Here is a 25,331-nt window from a genome sequence, read left to right as displayed (position 1 = left end):
GAACACATTTTAGATAGAAAGAATTTAGTAGTAACGCAAGCAATGATATATAGTTCTTTCATGGAAAGTTCCCCTTCAACTATGTTTGCAAAAGGAAAGTGTTCCTTGAAGCTTTATACTTAATATGATTTTTATTATATTTACCATCATCAAGATTCTTGTTTGACTTTGTGTTTTAAGTCGTCATTAATTAAAATAATATCCACCATTTTATTAACAAATACTCAAGAAGTAGACTTGCATTTGCTGCTTCTTGCCACCCATTTATATTTTTACAATTTCTGAATTACCTCATAGGTCCACCCCTTATTAGGGGCGAAGCTATAATGCGGCCAAAAATGATTTAGTTGAACACCCACTGACGAAAAATCATATATTATTTATATATATTTAATTTTGAATAGGTCTTCAACGAAAAAAATTTATATTATACATTGGTCAAATATTACTTTTTATTCATATATATTAAATATTAAATTATCTTAGAGAAAAATTTCTAATTCGCCACTATCATAGCTCATATGTAATGCAAAATTCTGATCGACGGAATTTTAACTAGGAAATGTTGAACAAAAGAACATGGGAACAATTATTTATGGCAATTTCATCTTAAACCATGGACTTTCTTAACTTTTTCAGTATACTAACAAATTAACTATGTGAATATATTTTAATTCCGTTGGAAAAAAGAGAAAAACATGTTTCAACTCCTCTTTTTGTGGGATATTTTTTAATAAAAGTGAAAGTGTAGTGTTCTTTTTAAACCACATAATACAAAGTACAAACAGAGATATTCACAAACCAACAAAAGAATTAATAATAAAATGAATTAATCATTAAAAGTTTTTCCTTTTTTTATTATAACTGCAAAATAGATAAAGGATAAAGTTGTTGTCCAAACAAAAAAAATCGTCCTTTTTGGACGCAGTCCTCCACAAGAAACAGCCAAATTTCATAGTGAAAGCAAAAGAAGAAAGTCTCTAAATGAGGCAAAAGAGCTTAAACTATAACGTACAAGCTATTAAAGAAGTGGTTATCTTAATAGCAGCTATAATATTTTTGGAATACTTTGTTTATTTTAAGGAAAATACAAAAAGAAAAAAGAAAAAAGAAAAAAGAAAAAAGAAAAAGTCAGGCTAAATTCATACGCGCAATTGCAACTCTTTCCTTTTTGTTATTATGATGATTCGGATCAACTTTTGTGGCTTTTTAAAAAAAAATGTATTTGCTATTTATCATTAGTATAAGTATGAAATAATTCTGTCCAAAGCTTATAACTCGTTTGGATAATTGTTATGTATTGTTTCATAATGCGTCCTATAGTATTATATTGTATTGTATTATTTTGGTGTATACATTGTTTGAATATATTATATTGTTTACAATCGTTTCATGATGTCAACAATATGAATAATAAACTTGTAATATTATAAAAAAGAAGAAGTAAGGTACAGGATATAATTATTATATAAAAAGATAGGGTAAAAACATAACAACAACAACAACAACAACAACAACCACCCACTTTAATCTCACAAGTAGAGTCTGGGGAGGGTAAGATGTACGCAACCTTACCCCTATCCTGGAAGGGCAAAAAGACTGTTTCCGATAGACCCTCGACTAAAGAAGGTAAAAGAAGCCCTGATAACAAGTAATAACAAGACAAATAATTAAAAAAACTAAATCGAAGATAGCAAGAGAATATGAAAGAGGTATCAATAACAAGTAATAGCAAGATAATATATTTAGAAGATAAAAGCATAAAATAAGATTATTTAATAATACGGAAGGACAAAATGAGATTAAAAAAAAAAGATAATGATGAGACCATACCAAATTGGTTGTTCCATAAAGTAATACTTTTTGTGTTACGTAATGACGGACTTAACAATACGATACAATAAATTTAAGTAATAATTAAAATAAATATTATATTTAATGTAATAATATGATATAATAATTAAAAAATTACTTAATTTTATAATCTCTATTAAGATGAACTCAAAACCTCGTAATTTTTCGCTCACTTCATTGATTGAGCAATTGCAACTTGAAAATTGCATTTTTAGAAAACTCAGTTTATTATTATTTTTTTTCTTCTTTTATTATTTAGTCATCCTTCTCTCTCTCCTCTCTTCCATCTTCCTTCCCTCCAATCTCCATCTTTCTCCTAAAATTCTAACATTTCTGGGTCAGGGTCTCTTTCATATTAAACAGCCATTGCTATATTTTATTTTCTTCAGTTTTTTCTTTTGTAGAGTTTTTTCATCTAAAAATCCAATCTTTGGTCCATTTCTGTATCTGGGGTATTCCCATATTTTGCCTTTGTAATATTTTCCTTTTGAATTTGATCCCTTTCATTGTCTTTTCATATAAAAATCCAATCTTGGTCCTTTTCTCTTGTTTTTATTCTTCTTACTCTGAAAATTTGGAGCTTTTTTGACAAATTATAACAACCATTTTGGTGTTTTTTGTAGTATAATATATATCAAAATTTGTTACTTCTCAACACCCATTGACCTAGAAAAGTCAATTCTTATTAGTTTGCAGCCTTTTGCAAATGTTTTATGATAACCCATTTTTCTCTTTGGTTAATTGAACTTGTACCATTCTTGATCACACATTTGTATTCCATAAAAAATTGATCTTTCTTATTTTTCAATCAGTTTCTTGTTAAAATTTTCAACTTTTGTTGGTGGGGTTATGTGATTTTGTATTTTTTTTTTTGGGAAAAAATATGAAGCTTTTAGTAAGAGTAATTGAAGCAAAGAACATACCAGCAATGGACCCAAATGGATTTAGTGATCCATATGTGAAATTATCATTAGGAAAACAGAAGTTTAGAAGTAAAGTAGTGAAAAAATGTTTGAATCCATCTTGGTGTGAGGAATTTGCCTTTAGAGTTGATGATTTGAAAGAGGAGCTAATTATTTCTGTTTTGGACGAAGATAAATATTTCAATGATGATTTTGTTGGACAAATTAAATTTCAAGTTTCTCAGGTTTTTGAAGCTAATGATAAGTCACTTGGTACTGCTTGGTATACTTTGCAACCTAGGCATAAGAAGGCCAAAAATAGAGATTGTGGTAAGTTGTTTACTTTTGTCTTTCTTTTTATTATTGATATTGATGATTTTTTGATTTTTTTTTTTGGCTTGAATGTTTAAGCTGATTTGGATGAGAAATGTTTCTATATATGTTAGAATATATGATCTTTTTGATGATGGCTTATGTGGTTGCATACTGTGAGTTTTAGTCACGTTAGCACTTTTACACTACGTCCTATGCTTTTCTAGTAGTTGTATTTTGTATAATATTGGCCTCGAGATGAGTTTAAATGGAGTAACATGGTCAGTGAGAATTCATAGCTGACCTTAACTTGTTTATTCATATAGCCTACCTCAACTTGTTTGGGATTGACGTGTGGTTGTTGTTGTTGTTTCAAGTATTTCTGACTTTCCGTTGCATGTTATTAGCAACAAACGCTTCTTTCAACTAGTCGAGATGTTTACAAATTACAGATATATATTGGGCTGCGTCTGCCCGTACCATGGCATCTTAAAGATGGAAATACCAACTTTATTGAATGATCTTTGATCGAATTCAATGTATCAATGAAAAATGGCATTTCTTTTGTGGTTTGCACAGGTCCGTTGAGGATTTAATTGTGTTCTTCCTTTCTAATAGGTCAGATTCTTCTCACAATATGTTTCTCGCAAAGCAATACATTGGCGGACTTGCAGTCCGCTGGTGATCATGGACCACCGTCGAAGAGGTTGTCTGATGTGGCAACTGAACCTCCTTCTTTGTCTTCCAATGGCCCCTTGAGATCATCTTCTCCTCTGAGATCCGAAGAAGCAGCCTCTTCTAAGGAGGAAAAGCCTCAGGCGCAGACCTTTGCTGGTCGGCTTGCCCAAATTTTCAACAAGAATGGGGATGCAGTATCCGCGACTAACGTGAAAGCTCCAGATATAACAGTGACACCTGAAAGTGCCAGTACAGCAGCTTCTGAGAATGCGCAAGAGGAACAGTCCACATCGGGAAACTTTCAAGAACTAATTAAAAGCATGGAGGCAAGAGAACAAGGAAGCGAAGTTTCAAACCTTCCTGGAGTAGTAGTCGATCAATTGTATGCTATTGCCCCGCATGAATTGAATTCATTCCTGTTTTCACCGGATTCAACCTTCTTTAAATCCTTAGCAGATATTCAGGGATCCACGGAGTTGCGTATTGGACCTTGGAAACTTGAAAATGGTGGTGAGAGTTTAAAAAGAGTGGTCACTTTTACCAAAGCTGCAAGTAGATTGGTCAAGGCTTTAAAAACTACAGAGGACCAAACGTATCTTAAAGCTGATGGGAAGTCTTTTGCTCTTTCAGTTATTGTGAGTACCCCGGATGCCCCATATGGAAGCACTTTCAGGACAGAATTGCTTTACAACATTACTCCTGGTCCTGAGTTGCCTTCGGGAGAACAGTCTTCGAGGTTAGTAGTGTCGTGGCGCATGAATTTCTTGCAAAGCACTATGATGAAAGGCATGATAGAAAATGGTGCACGGCAAGGTATTAAGGAGAGCTTTGAGCAGTATGCAAATTTATTATCTCAGAATGTAAAGCCAGTTGACGCAAAGGACATAGGTTCAGAGAAAGAACAGGTTTTGGCATCTCTAGAAGTGGAGCACCAGTCCGATTGGAAGCTGGCTTTCCAGTATTTTGCTAATTTTACTGTAATATCAACCTTTTTCATTGGGATATATGTGTTTTTGCACATCTTGTTGGCCATGCCTAGCACAATACAGGGGCTTGAGTTTGTTGGTCTTGACTTACCAGATTCTATTGGTGAGGTAATTGTGTGTGGAGTGCTAGTACTTCAAGGAAAACGGGTGCTGGAGCTGATATCACGCTTCATGCGAGCTAGGGTACAAAAAGGTATACTATTATTAGTTTCCTGTTCGGTTAAAGATGGTACGAAGAATTCATCAAAATTCAATATATATTATCCAGACATCAGAAATAGGTGTTTTCTCTCGGTTCCTCATTCTGAGCTGTCACAGCATGTTTGCTATGGATACCATGTGTGGTATACATTGTTTTTCCAAGGTTTTGATGTGTTGTATTGTCGATACTTTTACCAGGAAGCGACCATGGTATCAAAGCACAAGGAGATGGTTGGCTGTTGACTGTTGCCTTGATTGAAGGAAACAATTTGGCAGCTGTTGACTCAAGTGGCTTCTCTGACCCATATGTGGTGTTTACATGCAACGGGAAAACTAGAACCAGCTCAATCAAGTTCCAAAAGTCTAATCCCACATGGAATGGTATATTATCTTTTGGGGGTTCTATTGTCTTTATTTGAAGTTCTATAGTTGCCGTCATTTGAGCATTTATACAAGATCGTTTCCATTGGTTTTGATTAGTGGTTTGAACCTCGTTACATGCAGAAATATTTGAATTTGATGCAATGGATGAGCCGCCATCTGTTCTGGACGTAGAAGTGTTTGATTTTGATGGACCTTTTAGTGAAGCTACATCTCTTGGGCATGCTGAAATCAATTTTGTCAAAACTAATATAACAGATTTGTCTGATGTTTGGGTTCCTCTTCAAGGAAAGTTGGCTCAAGCCTGCCAGTCTAAGCTGCATTTAAGAGTTTTCTTGAATAATACAAAGGGTACCAATGTTGTCAAAGACTATCTGTCTAAGATGGAGAAGGAAGTCGGGAAGAAGGTAGATCATCTATTTCTGCACTTAATGTTATATGGCCAATGGAACTCGTTAAATATGGAGATTTAATTTTCTTTCTGAGTCCTGCTGAACGGTGTCTGAATTTTTTTGTAGATAAAATTACGATCTCCTCAGACCAATTCAGCATTCCAAAAGCTTTTTGCGCTTCCACCTGAGGAATTTCTCATCAATGATTTTGCATGTCACTTGAAACGCAAGATGCCCCTCCAGGTAGCTAATGTTTATTGATTCTTTGTGTTGATAAATCATTGAATTTGCTTTTGAACAGTATCTTTAGTCTTTAATGTACTTCTGCATCAGTTGGTCGGGATTGTTAATATTATCTTGTCAAAGTTGTAAATGAGTCTCCGCCAACTTTGTGAGCTATGATGCTTTCTTTATTAATGCACCTATTTGTAATTTCTTTTGGTTCAGGGCCGACTATTTTTGTCTGCAAGAATAATTGGGTTCCATTCTGATCTATTTGGACATAAGACCAAATTTTTTCTTCTTTGGGAAGATATTGAAGACATTCAAGTTGAGTCTCCTACTTTGGCGTCAATGGGTAGCCCGAATGTTATCATGACTTTAAAGCCCGGTAAAGGTTTTGATGCAAGGCATGGTGCCAAGACTCAAGATGAGCAAGGCAGGCTGAAGTTTCATTTCCACTCTTTTGTCTCTTTCAATGTGGCTCACAGGTAAGTGCGCCACCTTTTTATGAGCGGTCTGTCTATTTTGAACTAGTATTTCGTGTAGGAAACTTCAAGGGGAAAAAAAAAAGCTGTTGTCAGATAAAACACTGGGTTTCGCGTCTGAGCAGCTTATAGTGATAACAAGGAAATTTAATTCTTTTAATTATGTGTCTAGGACTATCATGGCATTGTGGAAGGCAAGAGCTTTGAGTCCCGAGCAGAAGGTGCAGTTAGTTGAAGAAGAGTCGGAAGCTAAAGGCCTTCAAATGGCAGAAGAGGATGCGATAAGCAGTGACTTCCAAGCTGCAGATGATGACTCTGAAGGAAAAAGCCTTCAATCGGAAGAGAGTGGATCTTTCGTGGGTGTGGAGGATATAAATATGTCTGTTGTTTATTCCTCTGTACTTTCAGTTCCAGTGAGTCTCCCCCCTGCCTTTCCTTTTGTTCAAGAGATTTTGGGGGTTAAATCTATTTGATGGATTACGGTTGAGATGGGATTGCAGGCCTGCATGTAGCGGTGGTTAAATTGCTCACCTCTGTCAAATCCTGCCCCAATTATAGTTAGACTATCTGTTAATTGCTCAATAGTTATAGTCCGGCATCTGAGCACGTGAAATAGGAATTCTTAATTACGTTTTACATTTCTTGCTCAATATCTTGTTTTGGTTGTTTGCAGACGGACTTTTTCATGGAGTTATTCAGTGGTAATGAACTTGATCGTAAGATCATGGAGAAAGTCGGTTGTCTTAATTATTCTTTTAGTCCCTGGGAATCTGAGAAGCCTGATGTGTATCAGAGGCAACTTTATTATAAATTTGATAAGTGTATATCCCGTTATAGAGGTGAAGTGACGAGCACGCAGCAGAAGTCTCGCCTTTCTGATAAAAATGGTTGGCTCGTAGAAGAGGTCATGACTCTTCACGGAGTTCCACTGGGTGATTTTTTCAATGTAGGGACATTTATGATATGTCGTTTTTCTTTCCATTTAACATCTGCTCACAGTAGGCTAAGAGCTCCTTGTCTGTATATTGCAGCTTCACCTGAGATACCAGGTTGAGGTTGTCCCCTCAAGATCAACAAGATGCAACGTTCAGGTACATCTGGGAATTGCTTGGTTGAAATGCTCGAGACATCAAAAAAGGATCACGAAAAACATAGTTTCTAATCTGCAAGAGCGCCTATTAGTCATGTTCAGCGGAGTTGAGAAGGAATATCTCTCAAAATCTGATCCCGTCGTGATCTAGAGGGGTCCTTTGGCTTTTGCAAACCCTCGGAAGGACTAATTATCGCCAATGTACACAATCCCTGTTGATCCTCATCCACCAAATTTTCGCTGAAGCAATGTTGTTGTATAATAGTTCATGAGTCACTAACACTGATAGGAAGAAGCAAAATGTGTAAAAAAAATACACTATGGAGCTCATTGTATGGTTGAAGATGTCACGAATACTCGGTCAAGACAGTGATCTCCCAGTCGCAACGTTTGGATACGTGCTTAAATTTTTAGTATGATACTGTCTTCAGCTAGTTTGGAATTGAGGTGTAGTTATTGTATGACATCTTACGTTCAAATAGATTCGTGACCATAATATTTTTTGACATTAAACAACTCTCATTACTTCAAACTCCGCGATGAGGAGAAATTTTTTGTTATGTACATAATACTACTACTTATTGTAGGATTTGATAGTTCTTTGGATGTCCAATGTATTCTGTCATTTGGCCAAGTAAAAAACCATTCATGCCATGATTCTCTTTCAGATAACTGCCTGAGGTTAACTTGGAATGAGTATTTTCTCATGTTGTTTTGGTCTTTGATGGACCCTATGGCTGTCCTCTTTTTTATTTTTCCTGTTGCGGGGTGGGGGGGTGGGGGGGGGGTTGGCGTGCTTTTAATCCCTGAAGTACTAACCAATTAAGCAACGGTAAAATTGTCTTTGTATGACCTATAGGTCGCCCGTTCGTGCAGTGGAAACAACCACTAATGCTTACGATCCTTCCCGAACCCTAAGTGAATGCAAGATACTTTGTACATCGGGCTGTCTTTTTCTTATTTTGGTCATGTGATGTCTGGCTAAGCACTCATTTAACCTTCCATCCATTGGAATGTGTACACCTTTACGGGTCGTTTGGTACATTGGTGGGATATCTCATGGGGTGAGATATCCTATGTGATTAGTTATTCCACCTTCTATATGGGATACTAATCTCACAATTTTAGTGTAAAAGTTATGCCGGGATTAGTTAATACCCCAAACCAAACATGGGATAAAGTTAATCCCAAACTTTTTCCCGGAATTATTATTCTTATCCCATATACCAAACGACCCCCAATTAGTACTTCTATTTTGAATATTTAAAAATTCAATGAATCGTCTACTTATCTTACCAAGCTCTGTATTATATCAACAAACTTTTTGTACCGTAGCATGTTTTTATTTTATTTTTGACAAAAGAAAAGGAAAATAGATCATACATTTTATGTTTTTTCCCCTCTTTTGAATAAAATCTTACCGCCTCTGGTTCATTTTAAATGTTTTGACATTTATTAAGAAAATCATTTAATAGTATTAATCTAAAGGATTGTTTAATTATATTATGCTTTTATCTTTTCTAATTTAGAAAATTCTATAAGTCATTTAATGGAGTTAATAATGGTAGATTTGAAAAAAAATGTTGTGCTTTCTTGGTTTCCTAAAATGATAATAGTACTTATATTGGCTAAAATTTATTTAGCTAAAACGGAATTTAAAATGGACTTAACGAAGTATAGTATACAAGCCTAAATTATTCTTATCATATCTTCGTATTTGGTATCAATTACAACAACAAACACAGTAAAATTTTACAAGTAAGGTTTGAAAGCATAGAATGTGTGTAGACCTTACCTTCTACCTTGAAGAGGTAGAGAGATTGTTTTTGAAAGACCCTCAGCTCGCGAGGATGAATAAAAAACGATATTTGGTATTAAATAAAACAAATATTTTGTTATGATAAATATCACATTATGGTAGATGTCTACTCTTCTTCCATGATCTTCATCTCAAATGCTTAATGACATATTCAATGACCTATTTGTATGTTCAATGACATATTTTCTTCACTTTTTATGCCTATATAAAGGCCTTGTAATAGATAGGAAAATACACACAATTAAAGAAGAAAATCTCTTCATTCTCTCTATCTTTATTTCTTGTTCATATTTTACTAAATTGCTTTTATTTCTTGTTCATGTATTACTAAATTGCTTTTATTTTATAACACATTATCAGCACGAAACTCTAACCAAATTGAAAGGATCGATAGCCATTTTATGATGGAACTATGAATAACCGACAACCTTGAATCAAGTTGGTTGAGCCAATAAAACTTGGGCATTTCGTATGTCATATCAATATGGAGTTTGCTTCTTACTGTCCAGCAGTGAGTATTATTTTTAATTATACCATAAATTGTGTATTTAGCTTATGTTAATATTTAAGATTTGTATTTGCTTTGGTTAGAAAGTAATAAGCTTTGATTTTAAGTTTTCATGCATGTATGGTTGTGTATGTCCGCTAATTTTGTTTCTAGTTCTAAGATTAATCTTATACAAATATAATATCATGCTATCAGTAATTTGTTATGATATTAAAAGATCTCTGTGAAATATTAAAAGACATTCTGGTCATGTTAGGCCATAATGAGGTTACTTGATATTGTTTTTATTTTCAAGTGTATTTTCTTATTGAATTTAAGTACTTGGGTACACCTAACATAATGCATGATTATATATTATTATGCAGTATAACATGATATACTACACTAGCTACATGTAACTATTTATTTTGACAAGCTTACATACAGAATATTAGTACACATGAAGATACTATGTAGGTATAGATTTTATTATATTAATTTTTTTTTTTAGGTGCACTTATAATTCTTTTATGTGGTCAATCTAGAAAAGTGACATACTTCAATTTTGGCAGCAAAATATATATTACGCTAAATAATATTTTGTTTTAGACACATGAAAGATAATAATAGTTATATCATTATCCATTAACTAATTAAATGCACATATCATCAATCTAAGTTGATTGCTTCTTCAAAAATTATCCTTAAAAATAATAACTTTGAGGAGCAATTATATTTGATGAGCTTTAATATCCCGATTGAGATATGTGATTGTATGACTATCCGTTAATTAACTTTATATATCTTATGATAAAATAGTTTAATTTTTGGATCAAATTAAATATATGATAAGGTGATGCAGATACTAGACGATTTTTCACTTATAATTGTTGAGCGTGGTAATATTTTAAAGTCTTATGATGACTAGATATAATGATGCCATTGGTTGAGGTAAAGACGATGGGTTTAAGTCTCATCGCACTATGATGATAAAAGTTGGGTTTGAGTCCCAACTCATTACGGCCTAACATGCCTTTATATGGGTAAGGAATTGGGTTTTGAGTCTCAATGTACTATATTGATGATACAATGATGACTGAAGAAAAATAATATATTTTTCATGAAAAAACATGAAGTTTGTCCCACTTGATTTGCTCCATTCTTGAAGTGAATGTGATAACGGTGCATAATTAAGTCTAAATAAAGACAAGTGGTTGACCAATGAACGTAGGCATGCCAAAGATTAAATAATAACAGTCATCATTATGGTAATTGTAAAAAGGAGAACAATAAGGGTTCTCAAAATGATCCTTCAAAAGTGAAGGAATATTTTTCAATGTGGTATGTTAATACGAGACACGTTCACATGATTATAGTACATTCGTTGAAAATGTGACGTGTGATAGGCATTGTAAATGCAGGCTCATTCCTGAAAATAAATATTGAAATATATATGTGATAAAAATTATGCATAAGAATGTGCTTATGCATGGTTGGATAAATACCACAACTCACCTCTAAGGGAGGTTTAAAGAAATAAAGATAATGAATATTACAATGTGGTTACACGAATATGTCATTGGTCGCGTACATGTGCTACGCCAAATATTATTTTGTCATGCCTTATAAAAGTTATTAAAGGCAAAATTAAAGCAATAAATAATTTTGCTTATGATGATTTTGACCATGACAATTTATTATGATATAAGTTTCTCTGTGAAGGAGACATTTACCATATGAATTGTATGATAAAAGATCTTGTAGTACAAAAATTGTTAAGAGCTCCGGAAAAACTAATTTGTTACTATCGGGATGAATAAAATTGTTCATGACATTGATATTGTAAAGTCTCAAAAGAAACTTTTTGAGTTTCAAATGTATAAGTCAAAGTGGTTGTCATATTGAGACAATAAATAAAAGGAAGATTGAATATCTTCTCTATAATCATACCGGGTAAATATGAAAGGTTACCCGATTTTATTTCTATTTGTACTACACAAATATAAGCATGATGCTTAAATCATATGTCACAAGTAAACTAGAGGTTTACTAAAATAAATATTAGTTGGCATAACCGGTTGAGCATCCCGGTTCAATTATGATGCAAAAAAATTAATTGAGAGTTACATTGACATATATTGAAGAATATAAGATTTTTCAAGAATTCTCTTGTGCTGCTTATTCTCATGATATACCAGTTAAGGTTGGGATCGTATCCCTTAATTTCTGGAACAAATAAAAGGTGATAAATATATGGGCCCAGTCACCTGCTATGTGGACCGTTTACTATTATATGATTTTAATAGATGCATCTATTCTATGGTTACATGCGCATTTGTTATCAACTTGCTGTTTGGTTTTTGCAAGGTTGCTTGCTCAAATTATTAAAGCACAGTTCCAGAATATAAATTATGATGATTTATCTTAATAATACTGGTTTAAATCCAAGTTGGTTTAGCAGAAATTATATGCTTCAAATTATAGCTAAATCATTGGTTATGAGAAAAAAACTCTCAAAAACGAAATTTTGTATGAGAAGTATTATTAATATAACACAACACTTGTACGCATCTAGCCAAGTTATGAAAATTTCTCCCTATCACAATCGGTTCAAGGTCAGGAACCAAATAATTTCTATATAGAAATATGGATGTGCTATATGATTTAATTATTCCACCACAATGCACAAAGATGTATTCCCAAAGAAGGTTGAGAAATGTGTTGGTGATCCAACATTAGGGAAAAAAAATGGGCAGCTGAGGAAGTGATACATGAAATGAATTATTATGAATACATATAGATGCTCGTATAAGAAAATATGAACTTAAAGTTCAAGTGATAATTCATTTACAAATTATTGTCAGACGCATTTGCTGACCCAAAGCTAAATGTCATATTTCAGCTGATAATGCTCCAAATAGAATAAAGTCCATGAGGGACAGAGTCTATGCTACACATGAAATGTAACAGACCAATCGGTTCCAAAGATAAAGCTCCTTGAAGAAGGAGAGAGGCAAATATTCAAAATGGTCATAATAAGGAGGCAAATGTTCTAGAAGAGCACCACAACATAACACTTCATAAGACCTCATGGGAGAGGCTCAGGTACCTGAAAATAATGAGATAAAGAAACATCAATAAGTTATGTCTTTATTAGGTAATAATGGAACCGACATAAAGTGATCGTCGATGATATTGTTAATATAATGTAGCGCTCAATATTATTAATATTGACGAGGATCTTGAGCTCAAATCTGTCATGAAATTTGGACAGATAAATAATTGGCCAAAATAAAATAAAATATACGCAATCAAGATTGATTTCACCTGAAAAATGTGAAGTTGGACGGATAGTCCCAATACCTGAAAGTATAAAGCCAGTGGAGGTATAAATGTGCTCTTGTGCGAAGAAAGACAAGTCGATAGACATACAGACGACTTGTGTCACAAAAAGATTTGCAAATATCCTGGCATTGATTATATAGAGGCATGTTCTCTTGTGGTGGATGTAGTCATTTCAGGTTTTAATCTGACAATACATAAAAAACTTGATATGCGTATAATGGAAATCACTAAAGGATTTAAATTATTTTGAAGCATATTATGGTTCCCAAAAAATTTATTAAATAAAGCTTCAATAATCCTTATACGGATTGAAACAATCAGGGCGCATGTGGTATAATCGCCCAAGAAAATACTTATTGAAAGAAGGGTACGCGAATAATTCAATTTGTCCTTGTAAAAGGATCCGGATTTGAATTTGTTATAATCGTTGTGTATGTTGATGATTCAAATATCATTAGAACTCTCAAGGAGCTTCATAAAACAGTAGACTGTTTAAAGAAAAAATTTGAAATGAAAGATCATAGAAAGACAAAATTTCATCTTGGTCTACAAATTGAGTATATGAAAGATGAAATTTTTGTCCATCAATCAACATACATTGAAAATATTTTAAAGCGATTCTATATGGATAAAGTACATCCATTGAGTACCCCGATGGTTGATCACTCGATATAAATAAAGGTTCATTCCGACCTCATGAAAATAATGAAGAACTTCTTGATCCTGAAGTACCAGATCTTAGTGCAATTGATGCACTAATGTATCTTGCTAACACTACAAGGCGTGACATAACTTTTTCAGTTAATGTCTTAGCAAGATATAGCTCTGCTCCTACAAGGAGACATTGGAATGAAATCAAACACATATTGCGTTATCTAAAAAGGACTATCGATGTGGGCTTATTTTATGGCAATGCTTGCAATTCCGATCATGTTGGTTATGCCGATGCAGGGTATTTATATGACACACACAAGGCTTGATCTCAAACATGCTATGTGTTTACATGTGGAGGTATTGTCATATCTTGGCGATCCACTAAGCAATCAATCATGGCTACTTCATCTAATCATGCTGAGATAATTGCTATTCATGAAGAAAGTCGAGAATGTGTATGGTTAAGGTTTATAATACATCTTATTCGAGCCAAAAATGATTTGAAGTGTTACAAACTACCCACAATTTTGTACGAAGACAATACACCATGAATAACCCAATTGAAGGAAGGATTTACAAAAGGAGATAGGACAAATCGCATTTTACCAAAGTTATTTTCTATACATGATCTTCAAAAGAATGGGGATATCAATGTGCAAGAGATTCTTTCAAGTGATAATATGGCTGATTTTGTTCACCAAATATCTACCGACGTCAACCTTCAAGAAACTAGTGTACAAGATTGAGATGTGAATGATCAAGGATGTGAATTGATGCTCTCATCAGGGGGAGTTAATACACGTTGTACTCTTTTTCCCTTACAAGGTTTTGTCCCACTGGATTTTCCTTGTAAGGTTTTTAACGAGGCAACCAATAGGCGTATTTCTAAACATGTGTACTCTTTTTCCTTCGCTAGGATTTTTTTTTCATAGGGTTTTTTTCTAGTAAGGTTTTAACGAGGCACATTATCTTTGGACATCCAAGGGGAAGTGTTATGATAAATATCACATTATGGTAGATGTCTACTCTTCTTCCATGATCTTCATCTCAAATGCTTAATGACATATTCAATGACATATTCCATGACATATTTTCTTCACTTTTTATGCCTATATAAAGGCCTTGTAATAGATAGGAAAATAGACATAATTGAAAAAGAAAATCTCTTCCTTTTCTCTATCTTTATTTTTGTTCATGTTTTACTAAATTACTTTTATTTCTTGTCCATGTATTACTAAATTACTTTTATTTTATAACATATTTGTCAATTTGATTTGTTTAGTTTTTGTTATTACATTGTACAAGTAGTAAATAATAATTTCTCACCGAACGTCCTTTGACATGTCCTATTAGAAATACACTAAAGTAATTTTTTTTTTAAATCTTGATATAACAACCCCCCCCCCCCACACACACAACCAAATCCCCAACCCCCACCCTCACCCCCAAACCAAAAAAAAAGATTGGAAAAGACCGGGGGTGGGTAGTATTAACCCCCCCTCCCCCTCCCCCTCCTTCTGTATTTCTCGCCTCCATAATTCTTTCTTCCAAAATTCCCAGATAAAGGAAAAACACACAGCATATTTGCTTCGCCCATCGATCTGCTACTATAGCTTCAACTTCAACTATATAAAATTAACCCTAAATCTCATATACTTAACATTCTCTTTTTGTCAAGAGGTTAGTTAATCTTCTTCTAATCTCATTTTCTAATACTACTTATCTGCTTTTAGTCGGTTGCAAATCTAACCCCTTGTTAGTTACATTCATATCACACCCTTTTGTTAATTCATGGATCCCCATGCCCTAATAGTTAGCTCATATTTTGATTCTGGTTTTATTAAATGCTTAAAATTGGTACAGGACAGTAGTGTAGGATTTTTTCCCCCTTTTCTGCACATAGTTTGAGCTTTAACGATTGCTGCCGGTGGTTGGTCTATAGGTTTGAGGTACAATTTTATCTTATAACAACTAATTTTTTGAATGTGTTTAGCAGAATTATTAGATGTGTTTAGCAGAATTATATTACAAACTGCTGGAAAATACAATTTTTTTTATTCCACATAAAGTTTTATGTTACGTTATTGCGCACTCAAGGGTATGTCGTAGTGGTCAATGAAGTGGAGGGAGAACTATGAGGTCTTAAATAAAATTCCCAGCGGAAGCAAAAAACACTAGGTGATATCTTTCCATCTGCCTAATTCTTAGTGCATAGGTTACTCTGTACTTGTGCTAGTGAGAAGTAGCAAATACCCAGTGGAATAGTTGAGGTGCACTGAAGCTGGCCTAGATACCACTGTCATTTAATTTTTTACTTTTTTTTATGAAACAACAACCCTAGTCGCCATCTTTATATCTGGTTTACTTGTAAGTTTTACTGGGTACGCCTTATATACCGCTTTTGGGCAACCTTCTCAACAACTAAGAGATCCATTCGAGGAACATGGAGACTAGTTGAAGTACTGAGCCTCCCGGTATCGGGAGGCTCAGTACTTCAACTGAGATAATGAAGAATTATTTCACCTTTTTAGTTCTTTTTAGTTGGAACTTTAGGCGGTTCTCGAAAAAAGATAGCGAAAAAAATTATCCCTAGAGTCGAGACTAAGAGGAATGTATAAACCAATGCTTCCATAGATTCGATCGTGGTTTACAATTATAGCTTTCATACCTGTTTGTTTCTTTTTATTTTCTTTTTTTTGTCATCTTCCGGATAAAGAACGAACAAGAGTAAAAACGAAGTTGATTCAAATAAAGATTTCTCTGGTACCCTATGTCAATAAAAGTAAAAGAAAGAAAATAAGGGCGAAAGAAAGATACCAAAGTAATGTTGTATCAGGCTGCCTGTCTTTTTGTAGTTGGATCTCCAAGTTTTTGGAATGCTCCAAATTCGACTTGAGCATCTAAATCTGGGTCAATACCAGCAAAAACATCTCTGAACAAGGTTCTAGCAGTGTCGTAGGTATTCTTCTCTTTTCTTTTTGTTTTATGTTGGTTTGAAAACTTGAACCCTTGTTTTGGGTGCAGTGTTACATAATCTGAGATGAAACCGAGTTCATAGAATTCTGAGCTAATGTAATGCTGAGAATGGTCCATGCTTGAGATCTTATTTGACTTAGGAAGAGCTTGTTGTTTGAGCTGAAGGTAGAGACAGAATGTATGGTAGATCAGGGCTTGATCGATTTAAGAAAGCTCAGTCGTTGGAGCCATTTCAGGTGTCTGCGAACTCAGCTGTTAAACCAGCATTGCAGCCTACTACAAAGGCAGTTACCCATCCTTTTCCAGCATATGCACAGTCCACAACATCTCATCAACAAAGTCAATACGTAAATCCACAACCTGCTTTGCAGAAATCCGTGGCGGCAGATGCAACCGCTTCCACAGTGCCAACTCATCATGTTACTCACGGAGGGGGGCAATCAACTTGGCAGCCTCCTGATTGGGCTATTGAGCCACGTCCAGGCGTTTATTATCTTGAGGTGATCAAAGATGGTGAGGTACTTGATCGAATTAATTTGGATAAGCGACGACATATCTTTGGACGGCAGTTTCATACTTGTGATTTTGTCCTTGATCATCAATCAGTCTCACGCCAGCATGCTGCTGTGATTCCTCACAAAAATGGAAGGTGTGACACATAATCCTGCTTTTTCTTATCTAGTTTTGAACATATGCTTTTCTTGTTTTGTGGCTAAGAGGAGGAGAAAGTAATTGTTAAATTAAAATACCAAATAAGAAGAATCTAACTCTATGATGATAAAGTACTTGGAAAATGTTGTGCAATTCATGTTTATGCATTTCTCTTTTCTTTTTTTTGGGTGTGTTGAGAAAAGGTAAGCTCATGTTTATGCATTTCTTCCTTGAGTCAATGTAAGTAAGTAAAAGACTTGAGCAAGCTTGGGCATACAGGCCATGGTTCCCTTACCAATAAATCACCTAGTGTATGTGTGGTCATGTCTTTATGTGGACTTCAACATTTAAATTTGTTCTTGCTAAACATTCTTACTGAAGCAATTATAACTTTCTTGAGTTGTAGGCAATGGATGTTTCTAACTTTCTTACATCTAAGTGATATTTTGTTTATTGGTACTTTAAAAGATTAAGCTCTTCTTCAAATATAGGCTATTAGTTGCATAAAGTTGCATAGTTTTGAAGGTTTACAAATTTTATCCCATAAAAACAGAAGAAAAGAGAAACCATGGATTTATTAGAGATTGGTCAAGATTATTTCAAATTTTGTTGTAAAGTCGTATTAATTGTAAAATATGGGGCATCCAGAATGTCATTTATCTGTAAATATCATCTATCAAGATAATTCAATCCTCATGAATTAGACCATCTGAACACATTTAGATTTCAGTAATAAAGGTGATAGTTTGACTGCAAGTGTGTTTTTAAGCAAAACGTTCTCAGTTACCAATCAATAAAGATGATAGTTTAATTGCATACTGTTAAAGTAACTTGTCTTTGGTGAGAACTGTTATCACTACAATGATTTGTGGTATTCATTTCATCTCCTGCACATCTTTAGACATGGAAAAATGCTCTTTCTTGGGCACAAGAATGCCTTTCCTTAGATGTAGAAGGGGCTCTTCTTACCTCAGGCAGTTTGACCTGCTTATATCCTTTATTACATTGACTGCACGTCTTTAGACAAAGAATGTGCCCCTTTTTGGAAACCATGATGATAGCCTATCCTTATGATGTAAAGCTGCTCTTCTTGGCTCATGCCGGTTGAACTAGTTATATTTTTTCTCTGCAGCATTTACGTGATAGATTTAGGATCTGCACACGGAACATTTGTTGCAAATGAGAGGCTAACAAAAGATTCCCCTGTCGAACTTGAGGCCGGACAATCTTTGAAGTTTGCTGCATCAACAAGGACTTACATCTTGAGAAAGAACAATGATGCTCTCTTCCCTCCTCCCCGACAACCTGCAGAAATAGATTTACCGCCACCTCCAGATCCTTCAAATGAGGAAGCTGTTTTGGCTTATAACACCTTTTTAAACCGCTATGGGCTTATGAGGCCTGATTCATTGTCAAAATCAACAGTATCAACTAGTGGGGAGGATGTCAACCACTTATCTGAGAGGCGCGCGAAAAGAATTAGGAGAACAAGTGTGTCATTTAAAGATCAGGTTGGAGGAGAGCTAGTTGAAGTTGTTGGTATTTCGGATGGAGCAGATGTGGAGACAGAACCTGGTCCATTGGGTGTGAAGGAAGGAAGTCTTGTTGGAAAATATGAGTCCCTCGTAGAAACTACAGTGATACCGAAAGGGAAAGAACAGTCCTCCGTAAAGGATGCTACTGTTACCCAAACAGGTGTAACAGACAAACTTAAACAGGTATTGAACAAGGTGAAAAATCCGCCAAAGGGTGGAATTTACGACGATCTTTATGGAGAATCAGCTCCTGCTAAAGTGGGGTCTTGGGCATATTCTGATTCCAGTCAGACGGCTTCTACTAACGACGCTAAAGGAGACTCCCCTGGTTCTTTAGGCAGAATCTCGGGAAATATCTCAAGCAATGTAGACGACGATACTGATGATTTGTTTGGATAGTAAATGCATTGCTGCATGAAGTGTCTCTAGTAGATTGAATCATGTTATAGTCTTTATGTTATTCTTATTCTTCCCAAGGATTCAATTTTGAACTGAGTCTTAACCTGTTAAGGCACTGAATCTGTGACTTGAGATCAATGGAAAAAAGTGTATGTTATCTTTTCCCATTTTCACTTTGTGCAAAATAGGCCCCAAAGTCCATGTGGTGCTTTTTGTTGTATGACCAGTGAATACAAAATTTATTAGGAACTATTAAAAGGGAAAATATCACTTCATACTCATTAAGCCTAAACTATTTACTTTTCCTTCCTATGCAGCCCAAACTATTTATCCGGCCCACCCATTAGCTATTTGCCTTCTCATTTGAAGTACATAATGTTAAAAACATTCGGCTTCATTTTTGCAAGCTTATCTTGCAGTGGACTTGAATGGATCTACTTCTTCTCTACCAGATCGATTTCATTAAGAGGGTCAACCCAAGCTATTGCTCTACTTTCTTTCGTTATGATTTTTTTTTGTGTGTATGAAGACTCACCATTGTTGAGCTTGAAGCTCCTGAATTTGAAATTTTATTTTGAAGATTTATTGTTTAATTCGATGTGGGTGCTATAAAATATTGCTTATAATACCTTCGAGTAAGCTTCCAAAATTTGAATTTTTATGTGTGTTTGGATATCCACCATTATTGGCTTGAAGCTCAATTTTTATTTTTGAAGATTTCTTGTTTGATTCAAAGTGAGTGTTATTAAATATCGCTTATAGTAACTTCTGGAAGTTCATACTGAAATTTGATCACATTTGAAGTTGATTTGAGGTGATTGAGATCGAATCTTTCAGCTGAAAATCGAAGATGAACACAATTACCTAATAGTATACTGCTACGTTATATAATATGTTGTAGGAGTATATAGCTATATTACAACAATATACTATTATATTATACAATATACTGCAACGGTATACTGTAATAATTGAAGAAGAACACAGTTGCCTAACAATATACCATTACGATATACAATATACTGTAGGAGTATATAGCTATAATGCAACTGTATACTATTATAGTATATAATATACTATAGCGGTATATTGTAATAATGTGTAATATACTGCAACACTATGCTGTAATAGTATACAATGTACTATAATATTATACTATCTTAATATAAAAGTATAACGTTGAATGAAGAACATAACATATTATTTTCATATAATGTATGCTATTTTGGTATATAATATATAATTCAATACTATATAGTTTACTATAATAATATACAATATGATGTTATAATTGGGTCATTTTCCATTTTTAAATTTTTTAACTGGATCCTTTTAAATATTTTAACAAAAGTTCTCATGTATTTTACAATTTTTTTCTTCTTAAAAGAGGTGTTAGATGGAATACCATGGAGATGTTATTTATTGTATTAGAGGTAGATGATGAAAATAATAATTATTTCTCTCTTCTTGATACTTAACATTTATAAGAAGCCTGTGATTTCACCTCTTGTTGACTTTCTCAGGTTCTCGCTTCCCTCCTCCTTATGTAATGTGTCAAGAATAAATTATAGGCGCAATTTAATCTTCTGCACTTAGCCCGTTCTTATTTACCCTGGCGTTGGACGCCCTGATACACTATATTCAAGGGGAGGTGCCATGGTATATGTTGTTCGCTGATGATATAGTTCTGATTGATGAGACGCGAGACAACGTTAATAAGAGACTGGAGGTTTGAGGCAGGCCCTGGAGTCCAAAGGTTTGAGGTTGAGTAGGACTAAGACGGAATATTTGAAGTGTAAGTTCAGAAGCGTGACGGGGGGAGCGGACATGGTAGTGAGGCTCGACTCACAAGTCATCCCCAAGAGAGAAAGTTTCAAGTACCTAGGGTCAATCATCCAGGAAGATGGGAGATCGACGAAGATGTCACGCCTCGTATCGGGGTGGGGTGGATGAAATGGCGGTTAACGTCTGAAGTCTTGTGTGATAAGAAAGTGTCACCGAAATGCAAAGGTAAGTTTTATAGAGCGGTGGTTAGACCGGCTATGTTGTATGGGGTTGAGTATTGGTCAGTGAAGAATTCACATATCCAGAATATGAAAGTAGCCGAAATGTGGATGTTGAGATGGATATGCGGGCATATTAAACTGGATAAGATAAGGAATGAAGATATTTAGGAAAGGCTGGGTGTTGCTCCCGTGGACGACAAGATGAGGGAAACGAGGCTTAGGTGGTTCGGGCACGTGCGGAGGAGAACCATAGATGCACCGATTAGGAGGTGTGAAAGGTTGGCTTTGGCAGGTACGGGAAGAGCTAAATGGCGGCCTAAGAAGTATTGAGGCGAAATGATCAGGTAGGACATGATGCGACTTCAGATTTCCGAGGACATGACCCTTGATAGGAACATGTGGAGGCCGAGCATTAGGGTTGTAGGCTAGGGGGTAATCAAGAGTTTTTCCCTCTTTGTAGCGGGTAGTCTGATAGAGTTTTGTCTAAGTCTGTTAGCGGTCTATGTTGTGTTCACATTGTTGTTTTGCATAGTTTTGTGTTATTGTCCTTTCACTTATTTATTGTCTCTTACGTTACTGTTAATATCTTTCCGGTATCTTTTGTTGTTACATGCCTTTTCTTTTGTTTCCTTTTCTAATATTATTATCTCTTTTGTTGAGCTGAGAGTATCCCGGAAACAACCTCTCTACCCTTTTAGGGTAGGGGTAAAGTCTGCGTACACTCTACTCTTTTCAAACCCCACTAGTGAAATTTTACTGGGTATGTTATTGTTGTTGGTTTAACAATAGCCTCTTATGACTTTCTATTTAACTTTATGAAAGCATAGACACAACCACGATTCCCCTATCTCCTTTCACTAATAATATTACCCACAAAAGCTGCAAATGCATAGGAAGGGTAATTAGTATGGTGGGTAGAAAAACTAATGGGTAGGTAAGGGTAATTAGTTTAGTTTTTATGGGTAAATGCTATAAAACTCCCTTATTAAAACTTGATTTTGGGCTTGTCGTTCAAATGAGAGAGTGGTTTGCTAGAAAACATTCTTTTTGAAGGGATTTTTACATTCCTATGCCATATAGTAAACTATATTACCCTCAATGCTTAACTTTTAATATAATTACCTTTTATATACCTAATTATCATTTATGTACATTTTAGGTGTTTTAATGGTATTAATTAGTCTCCTAATTTAACTCTACCATATATTCCCACTCCCTCCAAGTTTCTCTCTCCAAATCCCACCCCCTCACCCACGTATCAAACCACACCTCACGATTTCCTCTTCAATCACCCACTATTTCCTCTTCTAAAACCAGCGAAAATCTGTAACCCATCCACCATTGACAACCATTAAAAAGCTTTGAATTAGAATTTGGATTTTCAAAAGACATTGTTTGTTTGGATTGGAAGTTGTTGCAAAGAATTGAGAATTCTCTCTACGTCTCTCTCTATCTCTCTATCTCTCAATTCCAAATTTCAGTAATATAAAGCAAAGGAAAAGAGAGCAACAATTCCACCATTGACATCCATTAAAAAGCTTTGAATTCGAATTTGGGTTTTCATGTTTGGATTGGGTATTGTTGCAAATAATTGAGAATATGGTTTGGAGTTTATATCTCAATTTTGAGAGGTTTTGGTGAAGATTAGACTTGGTTTTGGCTGAATTTCAGATTGAAATTCGAAGAAGAAGAAGAAGAAGAAGACATGACATACATTATATTGCAGAAATTGTAGTAAAATTGTAGAGAAATTGTATTCTGTTGTTTATTTTTTTTTATTCATTTAACTATTGTATGAAAGTTTTACAACATTATATAAAAATTATATTTAAGTTGTATGATATTGTAGTTGTACATAACTGAGTAGAAATAATGTATGAAAATTGTAGATAAGTTGTATAATATATAATTAGTTGTAAGTCCTTCTTCATTCCTATGTATAAATCAGATACAAAATATACAAAAGACAAATTGTATAATGTTTGTATAAAATTTGTATTTAAGTTGTATGGTATTGTAGTTGTATATAACTGAGTAGAAATAATATATGAAAATTGTAGATAAGTTGTATTATATATAATTAGTTGTATGAAATTTATTTTTACTATGTATAAATCAGATACAAAATATACAAAAGATATATTGTACAAATTTTTATTTAAGTTGTATGTTATTCTAGTTGTATTTAACTGGGTAGAAATAATGTGTGAAAGTTGTAGATAAGTTGTATAATATATAATTAGTTGTATGAAATTTATTTTTACTATGTATAAATCAGATACAAAATATACAAAAGATATATTTTATAAAATTGTATTTGTGTAATAAGGAATAGTGTCAAGAACAGAGAAGTGGTTGAATCTGAAGTTATTTTTATCTATTTTCTTATAAAATTGAAACTTCTTTTGTAAATTTTTAAAAGGGTGTATTAGTACTGATTTTTGACTTGTTTATTTATAGAGAAAATATGAAGATTTGAACAAACTAATTTTAAGTGTGAAATTGAGCTGCAATAAAGAGTATGTTAATAAAATTAAGCCTTCTCGGTACTATTTCTACACATTTTATTGACCAATGAAAATGAATTTGAACTCATGAGGCATACGTGGGGTTTGTTTGATGATCTCTTTGACGTAAAGACTATCTATAAAATTAAAATAATTAAACATCCACCGAGAAATAAGTGTAATAATTTAATTGTGGATTAATAGACAAACGGTCCTTCTCCAAATCTCCGTATATAACCAGGGGCGAATTTAGGGGGCGCAAGGGGGTTTATCTGAATCCCCTTCGCCGGAAAATTACACTGTATATATAAAGCAAAATCTATTTTTTACCTATATATATTAAGTTTTGAACTCCCTTAACACAATCCAAACGTGTAGTTTAGTGGTCAAGGGGGGTCAAAATCTACATAAGGTCATGGGTTCAATTCTCTCTAGCTACAATTTTGAACCTCCTTCGTTGGATGTGTTTGGTAGGAAGGAAAATGAGTGATTATCCCTTAATTAAAGGCACTAATAATGGATTGGGAGCCTTTTAAGGTGAAATGTATATATTTTGTAAACAAAACTTGTGTAGGTAGGGTAATTTACTAAACATGAGTATTTAGGGTCAATTCCCTCTAGCTACAATTTTGAACCTCCTTCGTGGAGATTCTGCCTCCGCCACGGTATATAACGCATGCTTAACCCATTAACTAATTAAGGAAAAAAAAGAAAGATATGCAACTTCTTGGTTAGAGCGTATGGATTCGCTTCTATTAAATTTTTTTTTTTGTCAAACTAAAAATAATTATGGATGTGTTTGGTAGGAAGGAAAGTGAGTGATTATCCCTTAATTAAAGGCACTAATAATGGATTGGGAGCCTTTTAAGATGGAATGTATATATTTTGTAAACAAAACTTGTGTAGGTAGGGTAATTTACTAAACATGAATATTTAGGGTAATAAAATTTCCAATAGTGTATATGAATGAAAAATCCCATAACTACCCAAAAGCAATCCTTGCAAAATTAAATCCAACAACAATTTGTTTTCAAAAACAAATCCAAACCGATACATCAATATTAAATCAAGAAAAACGTCGATTTGTTTGCAGTAGAATAAGGTAGCAGACCAACTAAGAGAAACAACCAGAACTCAGAGATATACATTAATAAAACATTATATTCGTGTTAAAGCTCTTTTTTTATTTTTATTTTTTAATACAATTTTAGTGTCTAACCGTTAGAATTTGTTAAACATTTGACGGAGACCAAAAGTGCTCCATTTTGTCAAACTTACAGGTCAAAATTACTCAAGAGTATATTTAAGGGATCATTTTAAATCTACCACAAACATAAGGAACCATTTTGTCATTTTCTGTATTTTTCGTTAACTAAACCATGATATAGGGAAAATACAAAAACTTAACCATGATTAATTGATAAAAAGCTTACAAATTTGGGTACAAAT

At 34.1% G+C, this 25,331-nt stretch overlaps 2 protein-coding genes across 3 annotated transcripts; both read left to right on the top strand.

The window, feature by feature from the left end:
* The first annotated feature begins 2,109 nt into the window (after positions 1-2,109).
* LOC104230904 (C2 and GRAM domain-containing protein At1g03370) lies at positions 2,110-8,157 on the top strand. Of its 2 annotated transcripts, XM_009783809.2 has the most exons (9): positions 2,112-3,086; positions 3,687-4,925; positions 5,132-5,314; positions 5,438-5,721; positions 5,833-5,949; positions 6,154-6,416; positions 6,586-6,826; positions 7,087-7,359; positions 7,445-8,157. In XM_009783809.2, exons 1-9 carry the CDS (start codon positions 2,738-2,740, stop codon positions 7,652-7,654), a joined length of 3,159 nt encoding a protein of 1,052 aa, XP_009782111.1. In that variant the 5' UTR covers positions 2,112-2,737; the 3' UTR covers positions 7,655-8,157. The 2 variants fall into 2 exon arrangements, with proteins under 2 accessions (XP_070027832.1, XP_009782111.1); XM_070171731.1 differs by lacking the exons at positions 6,586-6,826; positions 7,087-7,359; positions 7,445-8,157 and having other exon boundaries at positions 2,110-3,086; positions 6,154-6,420.
* A 7,170-nt stretch (positions 8,158-15,327) lies between these two features.
* Positions 15,328-19,536, top strand: LOC104230905 (protein phosphatase 1 regulatory inhibitor subunit PPP1R8 homolog). Its single transcript, XM_009783810.2, has 3 exons — positions 15,328-15,488; positions 16,833-17,433; positions 18,568-19,536. Exons 2-3 carry the CDS (start codon positions 16,961-16,963, stop codon positions 19,367-19,369), a joined length of 1,275 nt encoding a protein of 424 aa, XP_009782112.1. The 5' UTR covers positions 15,328-15,488; positions 16,833-16,960; the 3' UTR covers positions 19,370-19,536.
* Positions 19,537-25,331: the final 5,795 nt, after the last annotated feature.

This window comes from Nicotiana sylvestris, chromosome 4 (assembly GCF_000393655.2).
Source record: "Nicotiana sylvestris chromosome 4, ASM39365v2, whole genome shotgun sequence".
NCBI lineage: Eukaryota > Viridiplantae > Streptophyta > Magnoliopsida > Solanales > Solanaceae > Nicotiana > Nicotiana sylvestris.
Note: the sequence above shows the minus strand (reverse complement) of the source record. Positions and strands in the feature narration are given on the sequence as shown.